General features: G+C 43.6%; 1 protein-coding gene across 2 annotated transcripts in view; it reads right to left on the bottom strand.

The window, feature by feature from the left end:
* Window positions 1–11,705: 11,705 nt before the first annotated feature.
* Window positions 11,706–23,237, bottom strand: part of Hs2st1 (heparan sulfate 2-O-sulfotransferase 1) — a 130,763-nt gene continuing 119,231 nt past the window's right edge. The window contains exons 5-7 of one of the 2 annotated variants that reach the window (XM_034499940.2): window positions 18,157–18,254; window positions 15,819–15,976; window positions 11,706–15,025 (exon numbers count right to left, since the gene is read on the bottom strand). In XM_034499940.2, coding sequence (XP_034355831.1) covers window positions 14,796–15,025; window positions 15,819–15,976; window positions 18,157–18,254 — 486 coding nt within the window. In that variant the 3' untranslated portion in view covers window positions 11,706–14,795. The remainder of the gene's footprint in view (window positions 15,026–15,818; window positions 15,977–18,156; window positions 18,255–23,237) is intronic. The other variant, XM_034499941.2, reaches the window with a different exon arrangement.

The raw sequence follows: 23,237 nt of genomic DNA on the forward strand, positions 1-23,237 counted from the left end.
TCACTGACACCTGCCTGACTTTGCCTCCCTTGTGCCTTGCATCCAGAGAATCTTTCTGTACAGGGCTCAGCAAGCATGGATGTGAAGGGAAGCTCTAATAAACCCACTTCCCTGTATTCCTTTTCTACGCCCTAAAAATTATGATAAATTTAATGAATAACTATACACATCGATCATCTTGCAGTTTTTGAGGTCAGAAGACTGGAAAAGGTTTCAATGGGCTAAAATCAAACCACGTTTGATTTTACAGGAGAAACGGTTCTGTTGTTTCTTTTCTAGCTTCTAGGGCTTCCTCAAAGCCCTTGGTTCACGTTTCCCTCCCATCGTTTCTCATCTCCATGACCTGACAAGACACAACTTAAAGAATGGAGGGGTTTGAGAGACTGCAGTCCTGCATGGCAGCTCTCAGTAGGGAGGGTGCGGACTCGGACTCGGGGTCTGGTGCAGTGGAAGTCTGCTCCCTGGTGACTTACTTCCTCTGAGTTCCTCCAACTAGGTACCACGATCCTCCTCCTCCTCCTCCTCCTCCTTTTTCTTCCTCTTTCTTCTCCCTTTCCCTCCTCCTCTTCCATTTTCTTCCGTTGAAATGGGGTCTCTTAATGTAGCCCTGGTTGTCTTAGAACTCACTACATAGACCAGGCTGGCTTTAAACCTACAAAGATCTGCCTGTATCTGCCTCCAAGTGTTGGGACTAAGTGAATACACCCAGGCCCTAGGTCCAATTTCTTTAACTCTTAAAATAGTGCCAACCACTTGGGAGCAAATCAAAACTTGGAAGATCTAGATCCAAAATCTAACACAGCCAATGCCCATTCCATATGGTGGTTGTGATGTCACCTGGAAACATCTTTTTCTTCCCTTCCATCTTTCTTTTTTTTTTTTTTTTTTTTTTTTTTTTATGTATATGTGCATGTGGAGACCTGAGGACATCCTATCTGCCTCCTCTGAGACAGGATCTCTGGTTGGCCTGGAGCTAACCAATAGGACACACTGGCTATTCAACAAACTCCAGGGATCCTCCTGCCTTGGCTTTCACAGTGATTCATTTTTGGGTATCCTGGGGATCAAACTCAGGTTTCTCTGTTTGCAGAATGAGACATTACCCCAGTTCTCACCTCTTCAAGACTCCTGTGGTGATACTGTGTGAGCCAGGCCCATCTGGACAATCTAAGATACAATCACCATATTTTAGGGTCAGCTGCTAAGTAAACTTAATCCCATATACTGTCTTTATCTGTCCTCAGCAATTACAGAGTATTTGCAGAGCTTAGAGATTAGGTATTAAGTGTACATCTTGGGGGGTTCAGTTATTCTGACCCGCACATTCCCTGCAACACAGACAAGAAAGTACTGTTTGCTACAAACACACACACACACACACACACACACACACACACACACACACACACGTATACACCCTCAATGTGCTCCCAAAAATGGGACAATGGGCTCACTCACTTCTCTTACCTTCTGTAGCTGTTGGATTTGTGTCTCTTTTCTCTATATAAGGCTTTATATAGACATCGGAGATCTCCTACCTACTGATTTTCGTCTTCCACTAACTTGGAAATACTTTATCTATCTTCGTTTGCAGCAACATATAGTATGTTTGGAAGCAACCTGGAGCCAGGTATTGGTCTCAGCCAGGCAACAGCTGACAGCATAGTATCCCTAGCCTCTTCACCACGCACTACGATAGCTGTGCCCAGGAGCCCCACCCCCACCCCACTCCACGCCTCCTGGCTCAGCAGCAGCTGTAGTTTTCAGGGAGGTTTCCTAGCACTGGAAGTGTTAACTGCACAACCGAGATGATGAGAATAATTATTTTGTATTTTTAAAATCCCACAGTTATCGATCTTTATTATAGAAAACATATGTGCTCCTTCTGTAATAGACTGTTCCTGACTGGGTATATGTAAATCAAAATCTTTGTAAATTGAGTCATATTTTAAATGCACCAGGGGAGCTGGCTATTTAAAGGGATCCTGCTGTGAATCTTTTTGTCAAGCCAAGAGGCTGCTTGTGATGCTAATTTTCACCCTTAATTTGCCTGTTTGGTAGGTTCAGATTTTCATAAAGTCCCCAAATTCACAAGTCAAAGCAAAGCACACCTGGATGCTGGATTTCAAGGGTATCTTTCTTGGGAGAGCTTAAAAAGCTGTCAGGTGTATTGTCTCATTTCTCTCCCAGCAAAGCACTGGGGCAGCACTGTTATCCTCAAAGGAGGTGTAAGTGTCTTCCAGCCCACTTCGCAGGAGGGTCCCTGATAGAAGGAGGCAGCTCAAGGGAGGGCTATTTCTTTTCCAATTAACAATAGGTTCTGTCCCAGGAGCTCTCTTCAAAGCCCAGAATGTTCTTTTTTGTTTGCTTTTGAAATTACTGCCAAGATAGAGAAACTGAGGAACCATGTGTTTGGGGAGTGTAACTATACACATAGATGATGTTGAGGTTCAATGAGGAACTTGTCAATATAGCCCAGACTGGCCCATTGCTGAGCTAGTCATCGGTGAAAAACACAGGCAGACATGATCCAGCAGGTGTGTGGAACCCGAAACCACAGGTCACTATGAATGAGACCCAATACACAATCACAAACTTACTTAAAACATTGTTAAGATTTTCAGTCAGGCCTGGTGGCCCATGTCTTTAGTCCTAGCACTTAGAAGCCTGAGGTAGGCTAATACCTGAGTTTGAGGCCAGACTGGCATATGTAGCAAGTTCCAGGACAGCCAGAGCTACACAGAGATACCCTATCTCAAACGACAGAACAATTAAAAAACAGAAACAAACAAAACTAAAAAAAAAAGTCTACATTTTGTGTTTGTATGTGTGTGTATGTGTCTGCTTTGTGTGTGGTTCTGTTTGCTTGTTTTGAGACAGGGTCTCACTATATCACTATGTAGCCAAGGCTAGCCTAGAAAGGAGATCCACCTGTCTCTGCCTCCCAAGTGCTGAGGTTAAAGGTGTGTACCACCACACCAGGATGGCTGAGTGGCTCTTGAGCATGAACCTTGTAGATGATGACATCATGTCACAGCATCAGAAGGCTTGATGCCCTTGATAGGGGAAGCATGAGGAGACACCAATACTACTAAGTTCTTCAGCTCACTTACAATTCTCTAAAGAATCTTATAGATGTGACATCATTCAGTCCATACATAAGATCAAGTAGAGTTTGGTAGGCTAAGTAAACACACGAGCGCTTTCCCAAAAGCAACATGGGAGGTGAGGGACAGAACAGGGACAATGATCCAAGTCTGTCTCTTTCAATACGTGTGACATGTAAGAATTTGTAACATGTAACATCGTATGTGTGCGCAAATATACTTTCAATTATGAACTACTTTCAAGCTCAGGTTTTCCGATTAGGGATGCTCAGCCTATAGGTAAATGGCACTCTCTCTTTGTAAAGAAAACGAAGCTTTGTGGTGCTGCCCAAGACAGAGCTGGAAACTGTACCACTGACTCAAACACCCCTTGCCTCAGCGTCCAGAGAAGTGGAAGGAAGGCAGGGCCTGGCCAAGCCCACCTCCAGCACTTCTTTCTCCCGCTGGACCAGCATGGTAGGCAAAGAAGAAAGTGAGGTTGATTTATATCACCCGAGGTCTTCACAGACATAGAATAAAGCAGGGAGTCCAAATGTCACTCTTGCCTTTTAGAATGACACTGTCCTTCAAGACATCTGCCATTCTAGTCTATCCTGAGCCATGTGACAAAAAAGCTGGGCTAGCATGTGCTAGACCTATATGTCAGCAGGCTGGTGACATGTGTTCTCATCAAACTGCCTTTTCACTATGTGTTTATGATGATAGATCAGAGGAGCTGCTCGTGTGTGTGTGTGTGTGTGTGTGTGTGTGTGTACATGCAATGGCCAACTATTACTTCAGAGACCAATAACCTGCCAACTGTTGAGAACTGACTGATGAGTGCACAGCCCTATACAGGATGTACAAGGTGGACATGGAAGTAGAAGCTGAGCCTAGTTGAGAAGAGGCATAGAATCAGCCAGTCAGAGGGAGACAAGAGAGGGTAATGAGATTGTAGAGGTGTGTGAAAATGTCACAAAGAAAGCAAATTACATACAACTAATACATAGCACAGAGATGGCTTAGAAACTGTGTTATGCAGGCACAAGGACCTGGGCTCAAATTCCCAGAAGCCATGTTTAAAAAGCCAAAAAAGCTGTGTTTGGTACCATGCACGCCTGTAAGCCCTGCGCTGTTAAAGGTAGAAACAGAAGGGTTGCTGGGGTTTGCTGGCCACCAAATTAGCTCCAGGTCAGTGAGAGGCTCTGTCTTGAGAGAATGAGGCAGATAGCAACAGAGTGGAATACAGGCATCCTCCTCTTGCTCCTGTGCGTATATCCTCAGACACACATGTTGAACTCAACTTCCCAGATGCAGCACCAAAGATACTCAGCTGCAGTGTCACACACAGAGATGCTAGAAGCTGAGAGGCAGCATGAAGCAATAAGAAAGCCTCTGGTCTCCTTTTATCCACCCCACTCACCACCCAGGTTTATAAGTCTTTAAAGATCCAGCCTTAAAAGCAAGTAGGCCAAGCCGTTGAAGAGACTAGACTTGGAACGAGGTGTCTATTTTCCTTCAGTTTCTAATTTTGGGCCTGCAACATCATTCCTGCATTTGTTAAAGACCTCGGAACTCTTGGAAGAAAAGAAACTTAAGTAGAAAAGCCACTATAATAGTACTGCTATTAGCAGAAGTGGGGTTTGGCAGGACGCCTTGGCCACCCAGACTCCGGAGGCCTAAGTGACTAAATGGGAGGCTCTGTGTGACTCAGAGGGATCAGATCTGTTAGCCAGAGAGAAGCTGGGAAATCACCATTAAACTCATAAAGATTTCTGGGGCAGCATCCTTCCTACCCAATGGCCACTGAACCACTCTTCTCTACTCTAGGATGATTGGACTCCCCAAAGGCAGACATGCCTGATTCCTGTACAGTTATAGTCTTTTCTTCTGGCCCTCCTTACGGAGCTTAGTGAGTGAGAGTCTCTCAGGACTTCTCTTTTAAAAAACCGGGCATATGATGAGAGACAGAATCTGAGCAGTAGGCTTCACAGGAGAGTGAGGAGACAGATACTGAGGAGATCCAATGGGCCACAAGTACTGTGCTGGGTACCACATGGAAGCTGGGCCCAGGCTACTTCATGCAGTGTCCAGGTTCTCAGCATCTCTAATCTCTAAGAGCAGTCTGGACATCCTCCTGCCATCATGACTGCTGTGCAAAAGAAGTTCTGAATGTATAGACTATGATAAAACCTGAGCATGGAGAGAATCCATACACTGACCCTGGGAATCAAAGCTTTGGACCCGCCACCCCTGACCCCACCACTGCTCCTGGCTTCCCCAGGTAGCCAAGGGCATTGAGCCATTTTCCAGCCCTGAATCTCAGTATCAGATGGTAACAAGAATGTGATCATATACTCACTGGAGAATGATGCGTGAAGTTAGGAAGAGACCAGAAAGATGACAAGAAAACACAATGGCCCCCATGATCTACTTCTCGTTTCATCCAGTTGAAGGGCACCACTGAGGTACAGACCCAGCTGGAACCCATACAAGTGCCACAGCACCAGGTCCTACATCTGTTGCCAAGCCCTGTGGGGTTGAGGCCCAAAAGACACATGGGAAGACTTTCAAAACGAACTGTCACCTCTGCTACTTACAGCTCCCAGAGCCTGCATGACTCTACCTCTTCCTAGCAACGTGACTGAAAAAGTGTCTGGCCTTGTAAGCTCCTGGTTTTCCTCACCTGCCAAATGCAGTGGATGGCTGTATCTTTCTCAGAAGATAGAGACTGAAGCAGGCTAAAGGCTGTGAGAGGGGCTATACCATGTCAGATAGCTTTTCTCTCTTTTTTTTTCCTAAGATTTTATTTATTTTATATATTTGAGTATACTGTCACTGTCTTCAGACACACCAGAAGAGGGCATCAGATCTCATTACAGATGGTTGTGAGCCACCATGTGGTTGCTGGGAATTGACCTCAGTACCTCTGGAAGAGCAGTCAGTGCTCTTAACTACTGAGCCATCTCTCCAGCCCAACTTTTCTGTTTCAAGAATGTGCTTGGGAGACACACTGCCAGCCCCTCTGTGATCTCTCCTGAGGACAGGTGGAAGGGCATCTGTGGGTGGAGGAGTTAGAATTACCTGGCCCATCCGTAAGGTATGGACTAAGCTTCAGGTTGTGAGCTTTCATTTAAAATAAAAGCAAAGCAAAACAAACAGAAAAACCAAGGCAGGTGAAATTAGTGATAACCAAGTGAATCCCTTCCATGTAAGCCATGCAGCTGTTCGACTTCACTGTGATCGTGGGCTGAAAATCACTACTGGTGAGGACAGCACTGAGCAGTCCCCGGGCAGCTGTAGATGCTATGTCACCTCAGAGCTCTGTGGACATGGCCAAGGCCAGGCCATATATCCTTTAGCCATAAAATTCACCAGAGTCAAAGATTAGGTACAACAGGGAACATCAGCCCCAAACCCATCCACCACAAGGAAGACATGGATGCGACGTGCTTACAATGGATGGTCGGTTTGAGTTGTCAGCTATCCATCTGGCCTTCCATAGATATTCTAGAAACTGTCTGGGGGTCTATCCCAACATCTAAGAAAAGGAACTTACACACCCAGAAAATCAGAGACATTTTTCTTCTAATTTCTCGCTTTCTTCTTCCTCAGCTAGTGTTTTAGAAAGCAAGTACCAAGAATGAAATACGGAAAATGGATTGTAGCCTATACAGCAGCCCCATGTTGGAAACATAATACCAACGTCAGGTAGATCTGGGTTCAAGTCTTAGCTCAATAGTGTTGCTATGAGTAGCTTTAGTTATCCAACCAGCTAGGGCAAATTTGCTAGACTTCAAGTTTTCACACTGAATTGCTGCTTTGAACCAGTCTTGGGCTTCATCCTGGGTCAGAACCACCTGACTGGCTGGGATTTCTTATGTCTGAGCATGAGCTCCCAAGGGATGCTGATGTGTCCAGGAATAAAGGCCTTGAACGCCCAAAGGGCAGACTATAACAAAGAGGACAGAAATCACCTTCTGTCTGCCAGCAGGTGTCAAATGAGGACAGTGGAGGTCTCTTTTCATGAGATAGATTGCGAAGTACCCTGTGAGGTCATAAAGTTCTAGACAACCATACTGGAGTAAATATGAGTATTATGATAAATGTTAAGGGGTAAGGTACAGAGTCTGTACTGCAGTGCTCAGCACATTGTAGGGGTTATTTTATAAAACAAAAACACAAAAGCCCACCAATAACTAAAAATAGCCATTTGCTTTACGTTGGAGATGTTAGCCTTTGTCACACATTACAAGAAGAAATGGAAATTAAGTTATAACACATGAAGCTCGTATTGCAATCGTGGGTGGCAGGGACCTCCTTCTTAGCTTCCCATCCAATTCATTATTCAAATCCTTTTAGCACGGTCTGCTCCACCGTTCAACGTGGACCCAGCTGTGGATCTTGATAAGAGGAGAAAGCTGGGCTGTTTCCACTTTGCTCCTGGCAGTCCTCAGGCCACCAACAGAACTTTCTTACAAAATGAATAGTGCTGGCTCCCAGAGAGACCAATCTAATCTCATCTTGTCCACTCAGAAGATCCGTATCAAACATTACAGACTCTCTGACTGCCGGACTACAGCAGAGAGGGCATCTGACTCCATCTGGGTTTGCATCTGTGTCAATGCCTGTGCATGGAGCCATCAGTGTGGTGGAATATAACTGGCTGGCTTTTCAACTGTTCCTGTCTGCGGTGTGCTTTGAAGAGCCCCACCAGGAAACATGACAGAAACAGAATGAGCACCAGAGTTTAATATCCACAGCGTTCTCTAAACAGGCCCTAGATGGATCCAAAGCCCAAGTTCCACTGTTTATAGGTTCCATAATCTGGTCAGATTACCACAGTATACCTAGAGACCTAATTAACTAATCCTCTGGAGAATTTTAAATGAATTTAAAAGGGGGTAAAAAAGTCTCTGGTTACTCTTGTTGGGATAACATGTGACTTATTCCCTCTTGGCTAGTTTATGAAGATTTGGCCTACTTCAAATGAAATTACAGAGAGGCTGCTTATCCAGAAGAAAAAAAACATAGCTCCCCCCGCCCCCCACTAGTATTAAGAGGTTTAAAACATGGGACAATATAGAATATCTAAAACTCTGGAAATACACTAAACTTCTGAATCTGGCTACACTGCCAAGAGGACCTCCAGATTCAACACCATCTATAGGAACTGACTGTTATTGCCATGCACACCTTAGATCCTAGGAATGCTACATGAAATACCCAGAGTTAGGTCATCTCATGATTGTGGGATCAACACTTGAACAGTTAGGTACTGGGCTAATTCGTATATTGGCTCTATGTGGATTCTAAGGACCAGATTTTAACATTCCTTAGATGCATATTCCAAGTTGGACATGCATCTGTGTAACTAGGTAGAGCACAGCACTGGAGAGAGTAGAGATGGAATTGTGTACTGTGTCATCTGTTCCTTAAAGCTTACATCACTTTGGAGCTGAAATGAAAAAATCCAAGAGAGGGCTTGGGGAACAATGAGTTTCCTGAGCTTTCTTCCAGGGAGCTGGGGGACCAATAATGGCATCAGTTAAAAGTTCAGCCCCAATATGGGTGCCCTTTCCAAGGCTGTATAGACAGGGTCACCCTCCAGTTAATACTCTACCTCCCATGTACCCCACTATCTTCCAAGACCACATACAGCCGGGGCAGAGAGAGGTAAGAGAGGCAGGCTAGACTCTCACCAGGGAATTATGTTCAATGTGTCATCTTAGGACTAGAGAAATCAACGAAAGGTTAACGTGCCTGCTGCTCTTGCAGAGAACCCAAGTTTAATTCCCAGCATCTTACATGGCAGCCAAAATCTATCTGTAAACTTCAGTTTCAGGGGCAATATGATACTCCCCCCCCCCCCCAAATACAAAAGAAAATTAAAAAAAAAGAAGAAAGAAGTCTTATCAGGGCTGGAGAGTTGGCTTAGCTGGTTCTTGCAGAGGACACTGGTTCGTTCCCAGCACTCACACAGTGGCTCACAATCAACCATAATAGCAGTTCCAGGGGCCCTGATGTCGTCTTCTGACCTTTGTGGGCACCAGGCACGCACATGGTGCATATACATACATTCAGGAAAACTTCATACATATGAAGTAAAACAAGTCTTACTATTTAGCCCTGGCTATTCTGAAACTCTATGCAGAGCAAGCAACCTAGAACATAGAGAGCTCTACCTGCCTCTGCTTCCCAAGTTCTGGAATCAAATAAAATTAAAGGCATGCCCTGCCATACCAAATAAAATTAATAAATTTTATTTCTTGGTTTTGATTTTTCTCAAACAGGGTTTCACTATGTAGTCTTGGCTGTCCTGAAACTTACTCTACAGACCAGAATGGCTTCAAACCCAGAGATCACTAGGCCCATCTAAACTTAATAGATCTTTAAAAAACAAGTAGCCCGAGGAAAAGGAGGTCCAGTGACAGCCCCAAAGTGGGATCCAGCTCAAGGGGACGTCCCAAGGCCTGACACTATTACTGAGGCTATGGAATGCTCACAAAAAGGGACCTATCATGACTGCCCCTTGGAAGACCCAACAAGCAGCTGAAAGGGTCAGACAAGATATTAGCACCCAACCAATGGACAGAAGCTGCTGACCCCTGTGGTTGAATTAGGGAAAAGCTGAAAGAAGCTGAGGAGGAGGGTGACCCTGTAGGTAGGACCAGCAGTCTCAATTAACCTGGACTCCCAAGATCTCTCAGACCCTGGGCCACCAACCAGGCAGCATAAAGCTGATATGAGGCCCCCAACACATAATACAGCAGAGGACTGCTGGGTCTGTGTCCAATCAGAGATGCACCTAACCCACAAGAGACTGAAGGCCCCAGGGAGTTTAGAGGTCTGGGATGTGAAACAGTTGGAGGGTGGATGTGGGTCGGGTGGGGAATAAAATCTGGAGTATAAATAAATAAATAAGACAAAAACAAATAAACAAACAAACAAAATGCTGCCTTTGTGGCGATCTCTTGGGTGGCACTGTTGCTGTTTTCAAGTTGTGGCCGCCATGTGCTGCCCGAGGACATAGCTCCAAGTGCTGACCGGATTCATGCACCCCATCCTCTCATCCCAACAGCCTGCTCCTGCTTTATTTCTGCCTCTTGCTAACTGAGTATCTAGGTACACCTTATACATTTCCAATTTGAAATGTCAACACCAATGACTAATAAATGCAAAGGCAACCAGTGTCAAAACGCATCAAACTTGTCAAAAATGCAGCTAGGAAAACTCTGCATATGGGTGATGATGCAGGGCTTTCTGGTGACATCATCTGAGCTCTCAGGTGACACAAAGCAGTAGAAGAAACCATTAAGCCAGGACACTGAGCCTCCTTCCCTCTTCCCGCAGTGTTGATTGGATAGTTTTTGTTCCAGGTATCAACACTTCAGGAGCACAGAAAATGCTGAGGAGAGGGGGTGATTATCTCTGCAAGACATGTGACAAAGTCATTTAATGTTGGACAGTCTGGCATAAATGATACTGGTGGGAAGAGAGGGCAGGGGGAGGGGAGAAGAGAGAGAGAGGAGAGGGGACAGAGGACAGGGAAGAAGGGAGGAGAAGCATTTCCTAAAACATTGGGGGTGGGCAGGCATGATTAGCTAAAGTCACCATTCACCATGTGTGCTTCTAAGCCACACTGGACACTGACTTAGAGGTGCTCTCATTACCTTACTCTGTGTAGGCTGCAGCAGCACGTCACGAGAGCACTAGAACTCACCTTAACAGGCCATAACCATCAGGGTCCATTTCATAAATAGCACTGCAAGGGTCAACAAGCCACATGATGATAAAGTATAGGATGAATCTGACCAAAATGGTCACCAAACCCCTCCAATTCCTGCTCAGGAAGCCAGAGAGGAAACTCCTGAGGAGCCGAGGTGTAAGAACATTTAGGATGGGCGTCTTTCCTCAGGATACCGCCCACAGAGCAGTCTGCCTGAACACAGCAACTCTGCCCAAGGAACAAGGATGCAAAGGCGTAACAGCAATGGCACTCGTACATCACCAAGCAGAAGCATTTAAGCCTCTGAAGAGCCTCTAAAACACAAGTTTCATAGAAAGCTTAAGTTCCAGACTAAAGGAACTTAATAAAGAGAGTTCCATAATAAAGGCTCCTGGGACCACAGCTAGGTCTGAAAATGGCGGCCAGTAAAGTTGGCAGGCTGACTTACACAGATGGTCTCTGAGCAGAATTTCAAGAGCAATTACAACACCAGCTACGCATTAGGGGGCTGGGCTTTAGTTAAGTTCTCTAGTACTTTTAGATTTTTCAAAAAATTCCTTTTATTAAAAAAGAGGATTGTCATCTACAAACTATTTCATATCTATCTATGCAAATACAACATCAAAATACTCTGGTAAGTTCCCTGACGGAGCAGACAATTTCAGGGGTTTCCAATAGGACACGTAATGAAGAAGATCAACCGAGTCCAAACTATGGGTGTTAGCTAGATTTTCAGAACAGAAGGAAAATGGAAGCATTTTAAAAGCTGGTAACTTTCAGTTTTGTAGGTTTTGGATATTTAAATCCAATCCTCAGGAGGCCAGAAGCAGCAGGATGTTAGACACTGTGTGACTGCATCAGGGGACACAGAAGCAACTGCCATGCAGTACTTCAAGGGTTGCTACCAGATATATTTAAGTGACACTTTACAAATTAAAGCCAGGTGAAATCAAAATATATCCTCTCCACTACATTTTCAAATACAATGGGGTTATCAACAGTTGCCATTTCACAGCAATAAGGAGACAGTTGGTACAAACTGGACACAAAGTGCTACCTCTTCATTTGTAGGAAATAAACATAGATACATATACACATTGACATTATCTTCAAAACTCAAAGTGGTTATTTTGCTTTATTATCTTATACAAACCATCTCCCTAAGGTCAAATTACTGAAAAAGCACGAAGGCCAAAAAAAAAAAAAAAAAAAAAAAAAAAAAAGTATTTGTCACATTTAAAAAATACACATTGTCTCAGTGGTTCTATTCATTCGATTATAAAGTTACAAATTCTAAGGACTCAGGACTGCCACAGAAGCAAACCTACCCCTTTCTCAGTCTCCAGAAAGGACACTTTGAAGCCAGTTACTCCAAAAAAAAATAAAATAAAATAAAATAAAATAAATCCTAATTTTGTACCAGTGAATTAGGAAAACAAGTCACATGAAAGCAATGTACATAAGATCAAAGGAGCCTCAGGGGAGCCCGAGTCAGAAAGCAGTTCTTGGGATGGTAATTTGGGAGATTTGGGGGTACAGAAAGTCTTTGGGGTACTTGGTACATGGAGTCTCTGTGACAATCCCTCACAGTGCAAGGGCTTGCAGCTCATGGTCCGTACCTAGCATATCTTCTGGCTTGTAAATAAAGGTTTTACTAAGCTATAACCATGGTCCTTTGTTTCTACTTTGTCTGTGACAGCTTCTTTGCAACAGTAAGAGCTGAGTTGCTGCACAGAGGCCTGACTTATTTACTCTGGTCTTTTACGAGAACAGTTTACAGTTAAGTGTTCTAAATGCTACCCAAACTACCTAAAAGGGTTTGCTTAGTGCAAATTCTCAAGAATAACTTCAGATTTACTCAAGAGCCAGATGCTTGCCTCAACAAGGCTCTTTCACTTTGGGTAAGAAAACAACTTATTTTTAGCAGGTACCTAGAAACTTTCATTGGAAAAGAGGGAGGGGGAGGGAAAATGTTGCTAGGTTCTCTTAATACTTTCATCTTGGTGGGGCCGGTGGTGACTCAGTCATTCCTTTAATCCTTGTGCTTTCTGATATACAGTGTTCCTTGCTCCCCCCATTACATAATAAATACTTTAAAGCCTTCTGTTGAAAATGCTTTGCTTGATGAGGTCCTGTTTAGAAATATTTAAACATACAAATAACTACTCCTTTAGAAAAGTGTGTCTGAGAGGAATCTGAATTCTGGATGTGAAGAGGGAGAAGGTAAAGAATTAATAGAGAAATTAAACTCTACAAAATACACTTTAACAAGCACAGGTGGAAAATAGCCACCGTTTTTTGGAGGACAAAGTCAGATAAAAGCAAGAACATCTTTCAAGTTTGCAGAAGGCTTTTCTGCTCCTCATCAGCTAATGACGATCCCAAGTCACTAGAGTTCCCAGGTGGTTCACATTTCAATAGTTGCTGAAGCACGGAAGATAAAACACTGAGAAGATATTTATCAAACACAAATTTATATCAAGAGAAAGGTTTTTTTTTTTCTCATAAAGCTTAAAAGTGAATTTTGCCTTTTTGTTGTTAAAAGAATGGAGACTATGAAACTACAGGCTAGAGATACTTCTGTGACGACACCTCACAGTTGAACACCACACCACGCTTTTAAGGTGCTCTCCGCCGGGGCGTCTTCCTCAGTCCTCACACATCCCTGTGAGGTAGGTACAGCAGGTCTTAGTGTCCCGATCTCAGATGAGGAGGACGAGGCAGACAGAGGTCAGGTGACTTCCTAACATCACACAGCAGGAAGGTACAGAGCTGGAACCAGAGATCAAACCCTCAGACTCTAAAACTCTTTCCATGATCACTACTGCCTCAGGGGTGAGCAATGTCCTCTATCAAAACTGAAAGGCTGTGCTAGCTCATTTTAGCGACATCGTAACAGTAACATTGAGAGAAATACAAGAATAGGATAAGAGGTCTCACGACTTTACTTGACATAATAAAATGGGTGCAAAACCACTGTTGTCTACTTACTTGTAACTTTTTGGTCCAAATACATAAAATATGCAATATTTACAGCATTTTCCTTTTTTCTTTTGTAAATGCAATGCTTTAAAACACATTATAAAGCACCGTAGTAAAAATAGCCTACAGGTAAAAGTACAGAAGTGGGCAAATCCTCCCACGTCACGCCCACTGATGGAGGTGCCACGTGGACTCACCGACTCGTCAGTGTTCAGGGTTACAGATAAGCCATGAAGAAACAATTATTAAACTCATTTTTTTGATATTGATATGTGGAAATCCTTAAGAAAGCCTCAGATAATGTCCACATTCTTAGAAACGTCACCCCAGTCTTAGATACTGGGGCGACAGGAGTCAGGAATACTGCTTTAGCTCTTTTCACCTTTTTACAGTATTATTTATGGTTTTAAGTTGATTTCTTTAACACTAATGATCATCAAATAGAATAATAAAATAAAGCCTACATAAATATGGGCAAACCCAACTGTAGCAGTAATGTTGAAAAAACATGATCAAACATTCTAATAAACTTTGTGAGACATGATTCATAAAAATAAATCAGATACTGCCACGCAGTCATTAGCACTATCCCGCAGAGGTGGCGGCACAAACTCCAGAAGGGTAAGTGGCAAATTGATTCATCTTCACTCAAGGAGAGGTGAAGAAATGCTTATCAAAAGCAAGAGACTCAGAACCTCTTCTGAAATGGCATTCAGCCTTCTGACTAAACTCCCGTGTGTGTGTTTTAGGCAGTGTAAGCCCCCTTCTCCCTGCACCGGGAGGACATTATAACTATCATGAAAATGAAAACAAAACAACAAAAAATAAAAATGCCTGAAAGTTAAAAACTCCGAGAACTCTGACGGCAGTCCGCCCGCATCTCTTTCCTTGTCTGTTCCCTAACCCGGCGAGAGGCTCGCACGAGCATCAGCAGGAAGCTGAGGAGGGTGGTGACACAGTCACGTTCTGGGTCAAGGCAGCTCTGGCCACACCCACACTCAGTTTGACTTGGGGTAAATCTTTTCATAGAAGAAGTTCTGGGCCAGGATGTAGAGGTCTCCGTCCTTCTCACGGACGGCGTGGGCTCTGATGAACTGGAACTGCTCCAGGGCAAACTCGTAGAACTCATTCTCCATTTTCCAGATGTCAGACTGCTGCAGCTTGGCGATGGTCTGCTTGCTGGGCAGTTTCTTCTCTGTGGTTTTCCTAAGGTGAGATTTCTTTCCTACTTACAATGGAAAAATAGCACACATAAACATTTCCCACAGAACACACACAGACATGCCTTTTTACTTTAAGAAATGGTTTATGGTAATAGACACACTGGAGGGCAAGTAACACATTGCCTTATGACATTAACATAAACCAGCGAAAACCAGGAAGCTAACCTCACTGGAGGCATCCTACCTTAGAAGGTGAATCCTTAGGAGATGCACCGAAATGCCCACAGAGTAAACACAAGACCAGCGTGCAGTAAGTGGGGGCTGCCACGCTCTCCACTCTAAGAATCATTTACTTATCAACCACCACAACCAGTGTCCAGTGTATGTGTGTGCACGCGCGTGCATGCGTGTGTACTGTGCACACACATCAGAGACCTCCCTGGAGCCGGTCCTCTTCTCCCTCACGTACCTGGGCTCGTGCAGGAAGTGCTCTCACACTGCTGACTCATCTTGCTGGCCCTCATGTATTAAAAAAAAAAATTCCAATAAAGACTGTATCTAGTTTCCCACCACCTACATTTGCTACAATCATGGAGAATGGAGGGCAGATGTGAACTCTAGGGGAGTCTGAGGGATGGCACGCTGTCAAACAACTACAGGCAAACCATCAGTATCCGACAGACTCACAAAGGTCTGGACATGCAGACAAGTGACAGCAGATACAGCCCATGACGGCTGTCGTGTTTAGCCCTCCCAACCTGCCCCTCTTCTAGAACTGTAGTCAACTCTATTACAGAGTCAACTTGTAAACAAACAAACTAAGTGATGGCTGTAGAAAGAAATCTTTCATGTACATACCTGTACGATAGAGGTCGGTAGCACCCCTGAAAAATCGGGGCAAAGCTGCCTCCAGTAACATGATGAAGTCTTCCAGCTCTTCTGTAACCCCCACCAGGAAGTACTCATTAATTAGGTTATACTTAGCTTGATCCATAGCCCATCTGCTTCCAACATTCCTGAAACCACAGACAAGGAATTACAGACTTGGTTGTGAAATCTGCTAAGTGTCTTTATGCGTCTGTTCCCCTGTGTTATGGAGGAAACAGGGAGGCAGGCGCACACTCGGGCACAGCAGCAGCATCACGCCCTGAGCGGGGGCACCTTTGGGAGGGTGAACTGGATTCTAACTCTCTTTACTCCACATCCGGACTCTATTTTCACGCAGACACTCAGATTTTACTAACGGGCTCTGGAAACGTTTCAACTTTAAGAACAGCTTGTTCGCATCACCTGTTCTCTTATTTGACTTAGTGTGCGCTCTGTTCTTTTATTTGACTTAGTGTGCGCTATGTGTTTTAAAACTACTCTAAAACTCTGCTCATTCTGAGAGCCCCTTTGGTAAAGTAGATGCAATTTCTGTTTATTGTTTATCTTAATTTGTAAACTCCATGTCTTTTCTTTCCATAAGCCTTAGTGTTTCCCGAAATCCTGAGAAACAGAAAGTAGGTAAGAAGAGGCTCCATTTAAATTCTTCTTGTTTATAGTGTCAGCTAATGTTGTTAACAGGTTTCACCCTAAATAGACTATACTTCTGGGATCTAATTAGCACCAACACTCTTTACGCTCAACTCTGGCTCTGCATTTTAAGTGCCAATGTGATCCCAAGGCTGCGGCTTCACTCTTTGTTTTCTCAACTATTAAACGAAAGTTGGAGCCACAAACCAAAAAAACTGGGCGTGGTGGTACATTCCTGTTATCCTGGCACTCGGGAAGTAGAGGCAGGAGGGTTATAAGTTCAAGGGCAGCCTGGGCTACAAGAGATTCTATCTCAAAAACAAAACAAAACAAAAAACAAAACAAAAAAACCCCAAAAAACCACCCCCCAAAAACAAAAAACAAAACAAAAATCTTAAAGGGAGGGGAGGAAGAAGTAGATACATTGATTTCTAAGGTCTCCCCAAGTTGTGTATGAAATATATTAAGTATTCTCTCTATTTAAAACTCAATTAAGCAATACTTTTTATTATTTAAAAGCAGGGCCTGGCAAACTCTTTCTACAAAAGGCAGAGAGTAAGTTTTTTAGGCTTTGTAGGCTACATGGTTTGAACCATAATTCTAACTCTGCTATCTCAGCAGACGGGAAATGCACCAGCATCAGTGGCTGTGCTCTCTCTCTCTCTCTCTCTAAAGCTTTATTTACAAAGAACACGTGCTGGGCCATATGTGGGCCACAGAGTTAGTTTCCCTTTCAGAGAAAGTGCCTAAAACCCGAAAAGACTTCCAATGTTTCCAATTCTTTTCCTATGGTGATGCTTTAGGTCAGTCTACAAGCAGGACCTTGAACTTTCTGCCAATCTACATGGCTCAAATAGTTTAGAAATCTCTTGAATTTCCCATTATAGTTTAAGGAATATACTAATTCTAAATGGATTTTGTTTCTGCATTTCCTATCAAAATTCTTGAATAACCCAGGTATGGCAGTGCATGTCTGTTCCCAGCACTGGAGAGTCTGAGGCAAGAAAGTCTGAAGTTCAGGCCAGTCAATTAAACAAATCAAAACAAACCACCAAAAAACAAAAAGTAGGGACACAGTTCGGTGATACATTATTTGCCTAGCATGTGCAAAGCTCCAGATCTGATTCTTAGAGCCCCCAAATAAATGGCTGACAAGAATAAATATGTACAATTACTTAAATAACTTGAACGCAGAACATGTTCAGAACTGAGGATGTAAGGTTTTTTTTGTTGTTTTTTTTTTGTTTTTTTGTTTTTTTAAGTAAAATCTCTTGTGTACTTAGTGTTTACTGGCAGACTAAATCACAGCTATACTTCATAAGACTACCACTGGACACTTATGAACTCAAAATAAGTTTAACAATAAAATCAGAAAAATACTTCTTAGCTTGATTTGATCTACTTGAAACAGAAAACTTAGGACAAAATAAGGTTTCTGAAATGACCTGTGACCTCTAAGATCCTCTGCTGGAATTCACCAAAACAGAACCCCAAAGCAAAAATAACAGCTGCAGTTGTTAAAACACACCGTGAGAGTATGTACACGATGACTCTTTAAGAACATTTAAAGAAGGCAAATCTAGATATTTACATGTTATGTGTGGTGTGGACTCCCATAATCCTCTGTCTAGTCCTGGCTACCTGACCCTGCTTATGAGATGTGGGTTGTTTATTTCCCTACCAGCATTCTGAGCTGTGGCCACAGAAGAACGGGATCTGGAGCCAGAGCTTCTCTGGAGCACAGTCTGAGCCTCCCTCAGCCACACATTCGTCGAAGGTCTGTAGCGAAGAGAAGAACAAGTTTAAAAAGAAGAGCAAGTTAAAAAAGGATTTAATCTCTCAATGTACATGTGCTTGTAAGCGTAGGCATGCACACACCATAGTGTAGAGGGTCGGAACCACCTTGGGTATCCATCTTGCCTTGTGTCTTGTTTGAGACAGGTCTTCTATTCCCTGCTGAGGATGTCAGGTTACCTGGCCCACAAGACTGAGGAGCTCTGGTCTTCACAGCTCCCGTCTTACTAAGAACCACGGCGAGTTTAGCTGCTCACTGCTGCACCCAGCTTTACACGGAGGGAGCTGAACCCAGGTCTCCACACTTGCATGGCAAGTGCTTTACCCAGTGACTCATCTCCAGCTCTCAAAGCTGTAACACAGTGAGTTAGGAAGTAGGGAGTGCAAGTGTGGGTGGAGTAAGAAAGCCAGGGCCACTGCAGAGCACCGAGTTAAGCTCCCAGCACGCACATGTGTTCCCAGCATCCACGCATCCTGTTGCAGATGTCGTTTCTGCCGACTAGTGGGAAACACCAGTGAGGGCCCACTCTCTGCCCTGCCCTTCAGGAGCACTGCCTGGTGTGCTCATTTGTGACATGAGGCATCCATCCTTACCACATCAGTTTGTCCTATGGGTTCTCCACCGTATTATGGTGCCCCAAATCTCTGTAACTTTGCTAGAATGTTCTTCCTTGGTAGACTGATTCTTCCAACCAAGGCTATGTGAAGCCAGCCTTCCAGTTACTCCTGTGCTGAAAGGCACTTTTCCTCTTTTGAGTTGAATATGCTGCCTTGCTAACAGCCAGCTCTGAGGAAGGGTACATATTGTCTGCATGTGCTACCTGTACATCCAGAAGAAGCTTCATGTGATTTTTACATCATGTGTCTTCCTCCTTGACTATGGTCAGAGCCTGAGAAGATCATGCCATGTACATATGCATGTCAGAGCACACTGTACAGTGCCACACAACTGTGTGGGCAGAACTACCTAGCACACGGAAGTGCTGCTGCAAGGTCTCCATTTGGATGACAGTACTAGAGGAAAGTGCAATGAACGGGAGACAAGGCACTCTTGTCATGACATACATGAGATCACCTTCAGCGGCTCTGTGAATTCGCATTATGTGTAATCTGTCTACGTAGAAAAGGGTGGGTGCCCTGGGCCACTGCATTCATTACTTAGACCTTTCCTTAGTTGGTCTGTGTGAGAATGAGTTGTTTTTATTTTTTTAAATACGGGATCTCACTACTTAGACCAGACTGTCCTTTAATTCAGAGGTCTGCCTGCTTCTGCCTTCCCACGGGTTGGGTAAAACATATTTAAATTCAGTTGGCCTCTGGCTATGCCTATGGGGTTATCTTAGTCGCATAACTGAGGTAAGAAGACCTGCAGACTGTACCGCAAGGGAAGGGGGTACATGGGAGGGCTCGGAGGAAAGAGAAGGGGGAAACTAAATTACTATTGAAACTAGAAAGTGAGCTGAACATAGTCTGAATGCATTAGTTAATTAATCGTCCTCTGCAGTCGACTAGAGACACCATTACACTGCTTCATGGCCCTGCTACCCTGACTCCCAGGAAATGATGGCTCTGAGCTGGAACCATGAGTCAAGTAAGCCCTGTCCCCTTTAAGTAAGCATTGTCAGGGTATTTTGTCACAGCAACAGGACAAGAACCCAAGACAGTCTGGCTTAGATTTCCTACCAGAAGCCAACCCCCCAAGGTGGCTTTACCACAAGCCAAGTTAATTTAAAAAAAAATGAAGCATGAACACATTCTGTCTATTACACCCCAATGAGTGTGGCTCAAGGAACTAACTGTGACAGGCCAGAAAGTTCCTGAATCTGTGCCGGTTTCTAACAGACCCTAGCTCGTGGCATGTTCCCTGTAGCTCAGTACAAAGATTCTGCTTCCTCATGGCTGTACCAGACTAGAGTACAAGGCAGAAGATGTGTAACTTCTAAACAACCTCACCCCCCCCCCCAACGATTCCATGTGTGCACATGACTGTGTGCGTGACATTCAATGACATTAAGGAGGTTGGCTTGACTATAAGAAAGTGGCAAGTTAGGCGACGCAATACCGAAGCTTCCACAAAATTAGTATGTAGACAGTGCAGACTATATGCAGACAACGCTGGAGATTTCATGCATACTATTTTAATTAAACTGAATAATCATACTGGATGGCTATTTTAACTCAATTCCTTAATTAGCAAACTCCTAGTTCCTGTGTTCTTTAAGTATTTTAGTCTTTCAGGCAAAGAAAATTTAGAACATCTTCAAGTCTGTTTTTAGGCAGTGTTTTAAATCCACTACCTGACTAGGGCAGACTAAAGTCACTTCCAAACCAAACCTTCTGTAGGCCAGGCTGTTAGCCTCTCTTGCATGGGATTCAGTGTGGCCATATAGTCACCGGCTTGCTAGTGAACTGACGGCAGAACAAACATGGACAACTTCTGCATCACCTGCTTCGAAGAAAACTATTTGCTTCCCCTTTCTTTTCCCCAATGGGCCACAACACAAATGTGATGGTGGCCTGAATTCAACAAAACATGAAGATCTCCTGAGGAACAGAAGACAGCAATTCATGAGGATTTGAGGGACTGTACTGCAGAACTTCCTCAAAAGTCTAGATCTTTTTGTTTGTTTGTTTGTTTGGTTTGTTTTGTTTTTTGAGACAGGGTTTCTCTGTGTAGCCCTGGCTATCCTGGAACTCACTCTGTAGACCAGGCTGGCCTCAAACTCAGAAATCTGCCTGTCTCTGCCTCCCAAGTGCTGGGATTAAAGGCATGCGCCACCACCGCCCAGCAAGAGTCTAGATCTTAACAGGAGTGCTAAATACATGCACGCAGCCCCCACACTTGGAAGGTTGGTTGTCGGAAGTTCAAGATCATCCTTAAGGCTGTAAGAGCTGAGTTTGATGTTTGATGCTAGTCTTAGCTATGGGAGCCCCTGCTGAAACACAAACACAAACACAAAAACAAAACAGGAAAACCAAGCAAAACAATAATAACTTAAAAAAAAAAAAGTTAGCCAAGTGTAGTGGCACATGACTTTAATCCCAACACTACGGAGACAGAGGCAGAAGCAGGTGGATCTCTGTGAGTTCAAGGCTAGACAAGCTAGTAAGTCCCAGGACAGTCCAGGGCTACAAAGTGAGACTACCTTGAAACAAACAAACAGACTGACAGACAGCTAGATGCACCCTTGCCCCCAAGGCTTCTATGTGAGCATCTTACCTGAATTGTTTGCTTTATAGCACTTGATGTAATTTACTCATCAAATATGGAAATATGGTTGGGTTTTGCTCTCTGTGTTAGCCGGTTTCATGTCAAGCTGATAAAAGCTAGAGTCCTTTAGGTAGAGGGAACCTCAGTTGAGAAAATGCCCCCCAGATGGCCTGTGGGCAAGCCTGTGGGCAAGCCTGTGGGCAAGTCTGTGGTGCATTTTCTTGATTGATGTTGAAGTGGGAGGGTCCAATTTGCTGTGAAGAAAGCAGGCTGAAGGGCTGGAGAGATGGATCAGCAGTTAAGAGCATAGACTGCTCTTCCAGAGGTCCGGAGTTCAATTCCCAGCAACCACATGGTGGCTCACAACCATCAGTAATGGGATCGGACGCCCTCTTCTGGTGTGTCTGAAGACAGCTACTCACACACATTAAATAAATAAATAGTAAAAGACAAAAACAAACAAACAAAAACCAGGGGAGAAAGTAGGCCGCGTAAGCCACGAGGAACAAGCCACTAAACAGGTACTTCGTGGCCTCTGCTCTAGTTCCTGCCCCCAGGTTCCTGCCCTACCTAGATCCTGCCTCGGCTTCCCTGCAAGCTGTGAGATGAACTTTCTTCCCCAAGTTGCTTTTGGTCAGTGTTTTAATCACAGAGACAGAGACATTATTACATCTGATAATCCTACAGGTCAAGCAATCATGGAGAGATCTAACAGGACTTTAAAAGAAATGTTCATAAAATATAAGGAGGATGTGGGCTCCCAGTGATAATTTAAATAATGCCTTATTGACTTCAATTTTTTTGAATGCCAATGAAACAAATAACATACCTGCTACAATACATTGGTTTATAAAAAAAATTGTTGAACTAAATCAGTCTGTTTATATTAAGGATGTCCCAAATTCAAAAATGGAGGGAAGGAAATGTGTTATGCCGGGGAGAGGCTTTGTCTTTGTTTCCATAGGAAAAGAAAAGCTGTAGATTCCTTCCAAATTAATAATAATAATAATAATAATAATAATAATAATAATAATAATAATAACATCAGATTTAACAGTGGGGGAGACACCCTGAAGACCTTGGCTGCAAACAGAAAGAAAAAAAACACGAAGACCAACAAAGCAGGTAACTTATATTGCTGATCCCTACATGGGAATAGCTCTGCGACTGTCAGAGACATGACAATGTCTCCAGGCAGACTTTAGCTATGAATACATAGTCAATACATCTTGTTGGCAACAGAACCATCAAGACATATCATGCCATCTTTTCAAATGGTATAGATAGAAATTTATATTACAGCTTGGTTATACAATCCAAACTAACTTATAAAGACAACAGTTAGATGACTTATCTGCTTCAACAGAGAGCAGAAAATCATATTTAACTGAACTGTGCACACTGCACATTCCATACATATGTTATTGCAGAAATGTATATATTACCTGTGAGAGCTCATATGTTTACGGTCACCAATAAAGTCAATGCAGCTCTGATAATATTTACCCTTGGAGATGCTAAGACATTTAGACATATTTATTCCAGCATCCTGCTTGAGCCTACCTCAGACCACCTCAATGCTGTTTTCTTAAAATTCTGCATCCAGGACAATTTTGAAATGACTAGCTAAATCGTCCACCATCACAGACTGTTCTAGTCAGGACTTCAGTTAAACCCTGACTTTTCTTAGCATGCAGAGACTGGACAGCAAATGCTATAGCTAGCTTTAAGACTGACCAGTATCATTTGGGTGGAGA

The sequence above is a fragment of the Arvicanthis niloticus genome, chromosome 4 (assembly GCF_011762505.2).
Source record: "Arvicanthis niloticus isolate mArvNil1 chromosome 4, mArvNil1.pat.X, whole genome shotgun sequence".
Classification (NCBI taxonomy): Eukaryota; Metazoa; Chordata; class Mammalia; order Rodentia; family Muridae; genus Arvicanthis; species Arvicanthis niloticus.